Genomic DNA, 10355 nt, shown 5'->3' with positions numbered 1-10355 from the left:
TTCAACAATCTATGCTCTCTCCTACCTTTTATTGAGATGTTACCCTGAAAAAAGATTTGGCTAAGGCTTATAGAGAGGAAGAAATCTTTTGGAGACAAAAAAGCCGGAAAAAATGGATGAAGTGTGGTGATCGTAATACCAAATTATTCCAAGCTTCGGTGAAGAATTCTAGATCAAAGAATAGAATTGAGAGATTGGTGGACACCAATGGAAATAATCAGTTCTCCGAAGGTTCTAAAGGGGAAGTTGCTTCTGCATATTTCCAAGATCTCTACAAGTCATCCAATCCGGCTCCTTTTGCAAATCTGTTTCATGACCTTCAACCAAGAGTTTCAAGTGAAATGAACAATAAGTTAATAAGTGTGGTTTCTTCTACTGAAATCAAAGAGGCGGTCTTTTCTATTGATCCTTCTAGTGCTCTGGGAGCCGATGGTATGTTTGCGCTCTTCTTTCAACATTATTGGAGTATAGTAGGAGCCCAAGTCACTGCCGAGGTTCAGAATTTCTTTTCCAATAGATTTTTGCCTCAAGAATGGAACTACACTCACTTGTGCTTAATCCCAAAGATCCCTCATCCTTCTTCAATGCTGGATCTTAGGCCCATAAGCCTTTGTTCTGTCAAGTACAAGGTGATCTCCAAAGTGTTAGTCGAGAGATTGAAGCCTTTGTTGCCTCAGATTGTTTCTGATTATCAATCAGCTTTTGTCTCTGATCGTTTGATAACAAACAATATTTTGATTGCACATGAAGTGGTCCACTCGTTGAACACCAAAGAGCCATTTTCCTCTGAGTATATGGTAGTTAAATCTGATATGTCAAAGGCTTAGGATAGGGTTGAATGGTGTTATTTAAGATCCTTGCTTTCAGCCTTATGTTTTCATCAGACATGGATTTCCTGGATAACGAAGTGTGTTACAACTGTAACTTTTTCTGCTCTCATAAATGATAAGGCCTATGGAATGATCATTCCTGAGAGAGGGATAAGGCAAGGAGATCCTTTATCTCCCTTTTTGTTGGTGTTATGCACCGAGGGGCTCACGCACCTGCTAAACTCAGCTCAAAGGTAAAAGAGAATCTCGGGTTTTCAATTCTCTGTAGATGGTCCGGTTATTCATCATCTGCTTTTTGCCGACGACGGTCTTTTCTCTGTAGAGCCAATGATGAAGAAGCTAATGTCCTACAAAACATCCTAGTGGCTTATGGATCTGCCTCAGGGCAAGTCATAAATGCCAATAAGTCTTCCATCACTTTCGGGAAGAGAGTTCATGAAGCAAGCAAATTGGAGATTCAAGATTGTTTGGAAATTGTGAACCAAGGAGGAGCGGGGACTTATTTAGGTTTACCAGAATGCATCAACGGTTACAAAATTCAGATGCTGAGCTACCTTAAAGATAGAGTGCAGAATAAGTTATCAAGATGGTATTTCAGAACNGGGGGGGGGGGGGAAGAGATAATGTTGAAGATGGTAGCAATGGCTATGCCTGTGTTCGCAATGTCAGGTTTTAAACTCCCAAAGAAATCATGTGCTAATCTGGCCAGTTCTATGGCAGATTTTTGGTGGAGTTCAACTGAAAATGTCAGGAAAATTCATTGGAGAAGTTGGGAAAGGCTTTGCTTGCCAAAAAATCAAGGGGGTATGGGTTTCAAGGATATCGGTTTATTCAATCAAGCCCTCTTAGCTAAGCAAGCATGGAGAATTATCCAAGATCCGGATAGTCTTTTTTCAAGGCTTATAAAAAGTAGATACTTTCCTTTGGGGAAAGTTTTGGATGCAGGTATCGGCTCTAGACCCTCTTTTGGATGGAGGAGCATTTTACATGGGAGATATTTGATCAGGAAAGGGATGGTAAAGCGAGTGGGAATGGAGAATCAATTCGTGTTTGGTGCGACCTTTGGCTTGACGATGGTGACATGAGAGCTTCTTACATAAAGAACCCCATCATCGACATCAACCTAAAGATTAGTGATATCATTGATTTTGAGAGAAGACATTGGGATATGGAGAAACTAAAAGATTTGTTTTTTTCCGGTTGATATCATCAAAATCAGAGAAACAAGACCCGTTGTGTCAATGGAGGACTTTTTGGTTTGGAAACATAACAAGTCTGGGGCTTATTCGGTGAAGTCTGGTTAATGGCTGGCTATTCAACTAGAAAAGGAAAACTTGATCAGAAAAGTAACTGCTCTACCATCGTTAAATATCTTAAAAGAGCAGGTTTGGAGATTGCAAACTGAACCAAAAATAAAAGTTTCCTTTGGAAATTATTGAGTGGTGCTTTGCCAGTGGGAGATCTTTTGGTTCGTAAAGGACTCAAAATTGATGGGTGCTGTCAAGTTTGTGGTTTGAATAGCGAGTCTATCTTCAATGTCTTGTTCTCTTGTCCTATGGCAAGACAGATATGGGCTCTATCTAACTACCCTTCGCCAAACTTTGGACTAGACGAGGAATCGGTTTTCTCACACTTTCACCACTTGCTAATCAATAGAGATAACTTGTTGTGGCCCAAGGAGATCAGGAAAATTTTTCCTTGGATTCTATGGAGAATATGGAAAAACAGGAATTGTTTGGTTTTTGAAGGGACTGCTGTTAAAATTCAGGAGGATGTTGAGGTGTGGTTTGCGGCTCAAGTGATCGATCAATCACAAGATAGAACCACATCCCATTCGATCCGTTCTCAGAGCAATGAAAGTAATTCGGTGGTTTTGGATCAGTGGTGTCCTCCTCCTCAACATTGGTTAAAGTGTAATATTGGAGTCTCATGGTCCAAACGGAGGAATTTAGTCGGTGCGTCATGGGTGGTGAGAGATGCCAATGGAGAGACGTTATTGCATAGTAGGAGAGCTTTCTCCAATATAAAATTCAAGCAAGAGGCGAGTTTAATTAGTACAGTGTGGGCTGTAGAGAGTATGATCAGTCACAAATTGGGGAAATTTACTTTTGCTGTGGAGGATTCTGCTTTGGTGGGAGCGGTTAATAGGCCTAAGGCGTGGCCATCTTTTAGATTCCATTCTTCTCGATTGCTGTCAGTTCTGAATGGGATAGCTGAATGGAATTTTGTTTTGGAAGCTGGGGCTTCAAATAGAAGAGCTTTTCTCATTGCTCGTATTGTCTCCCAAGATAGTCGAATTCAGTCCTATGTGGCCGCTGGGTTTCCTTTCTGGCTAACGGGATTATTCAACGATGAGAGAGTGGGATCTTCTTCTTGAAGGTTTTTTGTGTTTCTTTGTACTCCTTGATGGAGTCATTCTTTTGTAAAGGCCGCGGTGAATCCGTAAGTGTCTTAGATGGGTAGGGTGTTAGATGGTTTTGTGACTTTTTTAGTCCTTTTGGCCTTGTACAGGCAATGACTTTCCTTAAGTCTAATTGTAACCTTTAACCATCACTATAATATAAATACAGTTGACAAAAAAAAATGTCTTATAATATTGCTACCAATTACTGGTAACTGTTGTGACAATTTTAACGTGTAGCAATACATATCATAAAATGGTTGTCGTAATTTAGCTACAGAGTGATGGTTGTCTTGTTTCGTAGTGAATTAGTGGTGTTCCATGTTGTCGACAATGATGTGTAATATTATTGTGAGTATGACATAAATTTCAATGTAGCAATTATGGGGTGCTGTCACATCCATCAGTTGGGAAACAATCACCCTTCATTTGTGAGAATGGTTCTTTATAATATTTTATATAAACATTTTCTCTCTTCTATAAGAACACAAAACAACTTCTCTTACATATTCAGAGATCGTCTTCTCTTCCTTCTTTGGTTTTATATTTTTTCTTATTGAGTCCTTTCTTTATTTAGTAATAAACAATTTTTCAACTTATTCAAATGTCTTCCTCAAGTAATAATATTGAAGTTCAGCAAGCGTGGATGTATCAGCGTATGGATCCATATAAGGCGAAAGTTTATGTAGTATATGAAGTTGGGTTGGAGCAATTCTTGAATTTTGTGCAGCAACGATTTTATGAGGGAGGTAGAACTTGGTGTCCATGCCGGCAGTGTAAAAACGGAGAGCTTCTTCGCACAAATATTATCCACAGGCATTTATATAACAAAGGGTCTCAACCCAACTACTATGTTTGGACAGCTCATGGAGAAACGTTCGAGCCTCAATACCAATATCAAGAGCAACACGAAATTTTTGATAATACTGGGTTTCAAACACCCGAACCAGAATGGAATGCTAATGCATACATAGGTCAGTTTGCCTCTACAGAAGAAATCTTGATGCCACAAACAAGGTATTTATGATAAAAAAAATATATATTTAATTTAGAAGTATATAGTTAATAAAAAAGACAAAAAATAATAAATGCTATATATATATAGACAATAATTAACAACATTACTGAAATATTTTTTTTTTCCTTTTAGTATAAATACTGAATGGGGTGAACACTCTGATGAACCTATTGTACCTAATAATGCGTGGGAAGTCCCTAACTCTGAGGCTGCAAGTTTTTCAACCGTTTAAATACTGCTAGTGAACCTCTTTATAATAATTGTGTAGAAGGCTTGTCACAATTCTCGTTAGCTGTTGATGTGATGCACATTAAGACGGATCTATGTGGTATGTGTCTTTAAAATGTTGTGTAACTTGTTTCAATATTGACTTGTTTTGATATTTTTAACTTCTAGTAAATTGATGTGTGTTGTCTTACATTTTAATAATATGTTTAGGGTGGTTGTTGGTATGTGTCTTGCTATAATTGTCTTTTGTTACACAACTAGGTAGAAAGCATTGCAGGTACAAACCAGTTTACTTTAGAAGAAAGTAAAATACAATCGTAGATACTGAATGAAGAAAACAATACTAATACAATGTCTTTAACTATACTTTTTTTTTTGGTATTCAGGTTTGGGCTTGATAACCCTCCATGGAGAGCAATCATTGCTTCAATCCGGAGGCACTTTGATGGACCATGGTATAACATCTCCTCGGTTCCCAATGAGGCGCTCATGCAATGGTGGGGTGATTTCATCGTAAGTCATGTGTACATACTTTAGTAGTCAAACATCTCCATGTATATAGCATAATTTGTAACTACTTATACATTTTGTCTCGTTTTACAGCAAAGTTTTTACTCGGATGATGCAGTTGGCAGGGTATCATGTTTTTGGTTGCCGCCTCAGAGACATGATCTCGAAGGCCAAAGTTTCTGGTAATAAGCCAGAATGGATAAGTGGGGATATCTGGGAGATGATGCAGGAGTATTGGGGCACAGACGCATCTAGGAAGAAGAGCAAGATAGCTTCAGAAAAACGCTTTTCTTCTCGTGATGGTTTTGGTCCACACGCTCACACCTCTTGATCACGTTCATACGACCAGCTCCGAGAGTTAATTGTAACTTTTCTGATGAACCTGGGTTTATTATGTTTGACTAGATATTTGTAAACGAAGTTGTAAAGTTATTTAACTATGTCTGTTTCCGTTTTAGCGACAAAAAAAAGGAATCTTGCCTTCAATGCGTCGAATTCTCAGAGAGACTCACCTCAAAGCTGATGGCTTTTATGTGGATGGTAGGGCGAGGTCGATTGAAGAAAAGATTCAAAGAGAGATTGATGCAGTCTCTCAACCCTCGGATGGCGCCTCACAAGGAGGTTCCTCTGCCACAGGGTTGACTCGGCTCCAGGAGGATGAACTTTTCTATAAGGTAACATGATCTCCTATGATATCTATTTGGATCAGTTTCGAACTTACTCTAAGATTTGGATTTATATTTTTTTTACATATTCTATTGTTCATCTATCATGAACAGGTATGATTTACTACTTTTGTTGTCTACACTGTTTGATAACCTATACATATTCGCTTGTTTGCTCAAGTTACAAGTGGGTGTTTATGAGACACATATTGATGTTATATGATCAGATATTAACAACACTTTTTTCATTAGGTTGTACCATCTCAGAATGGGAGGATCTTCGATCTCGGGGGCAGAAACTACATCCGGTGAGCGTGGAGAAAGCTCAGCTGGTGCAGTGGAAAGGATCTCTCTTGAACGTCAACTCACATCTCTTCAAGAGCAGCTGGCTAATGTTGTGGAATTTATGAAGCAATATATGCCTGAAGGTGGATCACACTCTTTCCCATCGGCTCAACCAACTAATGGTACGGGTGCATCAGTGACCAGACCAACTCAAGCCAACAACAGGGACAACCGAGATGCCAATCCTGAAGATGCTGACATCCATCTCAGTCATCCCACTAATGTGCCTGATGAGACTCATGAGCCAGAAGACGATGACGGTGATGCATTTCAAGGTAGCATCGTCTGATGAACACTCAATATCAGCTTTCTTTAACCCCTGCTCTTTTGTTTTAATACTTTGAGCAGAGTCTTTTGGTTTATATCTCTACTCTGTACTGTGGTCTAAAACTCTGCTTTCCATTTCGGTTTAAAACTCTGATCTGTAGTATTTTGCTGAAAGCTCTGCTCTGTAGTCTTTTGTCTGCTGGTAAAACGCTGTATCACTTCCTGTTTGTACCTTTGTATCTTATTTTTACTTTTGTTTTCCATTTGGCGCAACATATTAAACCTTGCATCAGAAGTCAACGACTTCCATAACAAACTAACATTTCAAATAAGATACGCATAACAGAACAAACAGATAGCTACGAGACGATTACGTTGCAACTTTGTTACAATTATTTTTACAACACGTAGCTAATTAGTTACCGTTTATATTGTAATCAATCGAAACTAATTTGTTACAGTAACGCGTAGCTAACTCTTACGGAATATCCGAAGCTAAATGTGAAAACTATGCGACAAACACCTTTTCCCAATTAGTAACAAGTTAATGACAACCACCCTTAAAGATTGTTGTGAATATGTAGCCACAACATTTTTGTCATGTTTTGTAACCATTTGCTACTAATACGGTCGACGACAATTGTCTCAAATCAGCTTAGATAACTGTATCAATTAGTAGCCGGCTTGTCACAATTTCGGTTGTCTCTAATCTATAGCAATTTGCGATGAAGGAGTCAGTTTGTGACGAGTAAATAATTACTAACTTTTTTGTAACAAATCTGTAACAATTTATTTGTAGCTACGGAAAACAAGTCATTCCTACACATTTGTTTGTAACTATACAACAAATTTTACATTTTCCTTTACCTCTATTTTGTATCAAAGTTGTTGTGCAATAAAATATTTCTTCCGTTTCTTTATAGAAAATTGATTTATTTGCATGATTCTACAAACAACATATTATTTTACTTGTTGCATATATTTTGGTTTGATTTTTTATTGTAACGAACACAAAATAAATAAAAAAATAGTTATATTACAAAACAAAACTATTGGATGAATGATTTATAAATCCATATAAAGGTGTAAAATTATAAAAATTAAAATATATGAATTCTGAAATGATATGTTTTATCCTTCATTTATATTATTATATTTTCACTTTCAAATCCATTCAAATCTATTTAAACTAAACTGTGGGTTTTAAAATCCAAAAACAAATTACTAAACGAATAACATGAAATTTTAATTTTGAACTAAATCATAGAACTAATAATACATAATTTTGATAAATTTTTTAAAATTAATAATTAAATAACACATAATTTTTGTTTGAATTTTCAAATCTATTAAAATGATAGAACCAACAACCCTTAAATATTATTTAGTAATTAATATGATTATTTTAATAATTAGGTTTTGACCCCACGAACATATTTTTAAGTACTTTGTCTCTTTCTGTAGCTTCTTAGCTAGTTATAAACTACAAGAATGTTGTTTTGTTGACAAGTCTCATAGACGCTTAACTAATATGGGCGACCGAGACCTTTTGAAACGCACCACATTGCTAAGTCTTCTTCAAAATTAACACTTTCCTCTTATTGATGTTATTTATGTATACGTTAAATAAAATATTTCAAAATACCTTAACACGGTATGTTAATTACATATTCCTCTTTTTCTTAGTCAGTTCTTAGAAAGTGTCAAAACAAGATGGAATAGACCTTTTGATTAATTCCACTCAAATTTCGTTTAGTCATTAAAAGGCGACTGGTTTAGTCAAAATGTTGATTATTTAATAATTAACTAAATCTGTTCTTAAGATTTACGCGTGTGCCCTAGCTACCTGCCTACCTCTCTCTATATAAGAGTAGACGCATGCATCAATATTTCTCAAAATCTCTCTAAATATCATTACTCTCAAATTCAAGTACAATCTAAAATAAATAATAATAAGGAACTAATTAACGTCCAAGCAAATGGAAATTAAGGTTATTGCACTAGTAATCACACTATGTGTAGCATCATGGGATACTGTAGAGGGAAGATCTTTTAGATTTTCTACGACTCCACTAAATCGTTATAGCTTTCCTCCTCATTTTGATTTTGGTGTTGCTTCTTCTGCTTATCAGGTTCGTTACTTTATTTTACTTTATTTTATTTCTTATAGATGAGTTAGAACTCGTATTGAATTTGTTTATGTACGTGAATGGAATCCAGTATGAAGGTGCTGCAAAAGAAGGAGGGAGAACTCAAAGCATATGGGACAATTTCACACATGCATTTCCAGGTTCACATTCTATTTCACTCATTCAAAAAGTTTTATATATATAGAGATATATATATACGAGGTCAGTTGTAAATAGTAAGTAATTTTTTTTGCAGAAAGGACAAGCATGGACAATGGAGATGTTGCCGTTGACTTTTATCATCGTTATAAGGTCTGTGCATATGTCCATCTTTACTTTTTATATGTTATATAAAATGCATGCATAATATCAGAATAATTATGCTTTAAGATAATATTTTTTCTCTTGACGCAAAAACTTATATTAATGTAAATGAGCAGGAAGACGTCCAACTAATGAAGGGAATGAATATGGATAGTTTCAGATTTTCCCTGTCCTGGTCAAGAATATTACCAAGTAAGTACATTTTTCTGTTCGTTTCTACTTTTTTAGAATGGACTTATATTCTTAGATCTCCTATCTTTTTACTATTTAGAAAAACAAATATTTTACCTTTTTCGAATTTTTAAATTTCAGGTGGAAAACTAAGTGATGGGGTCAATAAAGAAGGGGTTCAATTCTACAAGAATCTTATTGATGAGCTTATCGAAAACGGTCAGATTTCATATGCTTAATTAATTATATTAGTTGGTTGTTCAAAAAAAAAATTTTATACTATTAGTATGCAGATCAACTGCTCGATTTAAATTCAAAGTGAATAGTTAAGTTTTGTGTTTGGAATGTTATTCATTACATATATTTAAAAAACTTAAACATACATGCAGGTATCAAACCTTTTATAACAATTTATCATTGGGATATACCGCAAGCTCTTGACGACGAGTATGGTAGCTTTTTAAGTCCTCGAATCATGTAAGTTAATAATCCAAGATCCATCCATGGTGTTTACCATTTACACATCTAAAAAGATGTTGTTTGACCTTTTTTTTTGTTGTTTCATACAGAGATGATTTTAGAAACTATGCCAGATTTTGTTTCCAAGAGTTTGGGGACAAGGTTAGTATGTGGACAACGTTCAACGAGCCATATGTGTACAGCGTTTCGGGTTATGATGCGGGCAACAAGGAATGGGTCGATGTTCCAAATGGGTAAATAGTTTGTGTGTAGCTGGTGATTCGGGCACGGAGCCTTATTTAGTATCTCACCACCTTCTTCTTGCTCATGCTGCTGCCGTTGAAGAATTCAGAAAATGTGACAAGGTACACAAAAAAACTTTCAAATAATAGAGTCTTCATATTTTAGGAATTTTTAACTCAATAATGAGTTGATAGATTCATATCACTTAATCTAAGAAAAAGGATTTAATGCAAAAACAAGTGACATTTTAAATGAATGTATTTGTGAAACAGATTTCAAAAGATGCTAAGATAGGCATAGTGTTGTCTCCTTATTGGTTCGAGCCATATGACATTGCTTCTGATGCTGACAAAGAAGCAGTTGAAAGAGCTCTTGATTTCAATCTTGGTTGGTAAGTTGTCATCTAGTTGGCTCATTGCCTCGTTCTGTGTTATTAATTAATAATCTATCAGAAGCAATAGAAAAAAAAATCAAGAGTGCTTCTCTAATCTAATCTTGTGCTAAATTTAGCTTACATTTTTGTCTAGGCATCTCAGCCCTTTAGTGTTTGGAGAGTATCCAGAGTCGATTAAGACAAATGCTGGAAATAGATTGCCGTCTTTCACCAAAGAGCAATCTATGATGGTTAAAAATTCATTTGATTTTATCGGAGTAAATTACTACACTGCACGATTCGTCGCTCACGATCTTCACGTCGATATTTCTCGGCCTCGCTTCATGAATGACCAACACCTCCAATACAAAAGTTAGTTCGATCTCATAAAA

The 10355-nt window shown here is 36.0% G+C and overlaps 1 protein-coding gene and 1 pseudogene across 1 annotated transcript; both read left to right on the top strand.

Annotated features, from left to right (window-relative positions):
- LOC104706767 lies at nucleotides 5529-6422 on the top strand. Its single transcript, XM_019228934.1, has 2 exons — nucleotides 5529-5661; nucleotides 5905-6422. Exons 1-2 carry the CDS (start codon nucleotides 5645-5647, stop codon nucleotides 6284-6286), a joined length of 399 nt encoding a protein of 132 aa, XP_019084479.1. The 5' UTR covers nucleotides 5529-5644; the 3' UTR covers nucleotides 6287-6422.
- LOC104706768 overlaps nucleotides 8184-10355 on the top strand; it is a 4659-nt pseudogene continuing 2487 nt past the window's right edge.

Source organism: Camelina sativa, chromosome 8 (assembly GCF_000633955.1).
Source record: "Camelina sativa cultivar DH55 chromosome 8, Cs, whole genome shotgun sequence".
NCBI classification, from domain to species: Eukaryota; Viridiplantae; Streptophyta; class Magnoliopsida; order Brassicales; family Brassicaceae; genus Camelina; species Camelina sativa.
This window is presented reverse-complemented; position numbering and strand designations above follow the sequence as displayed.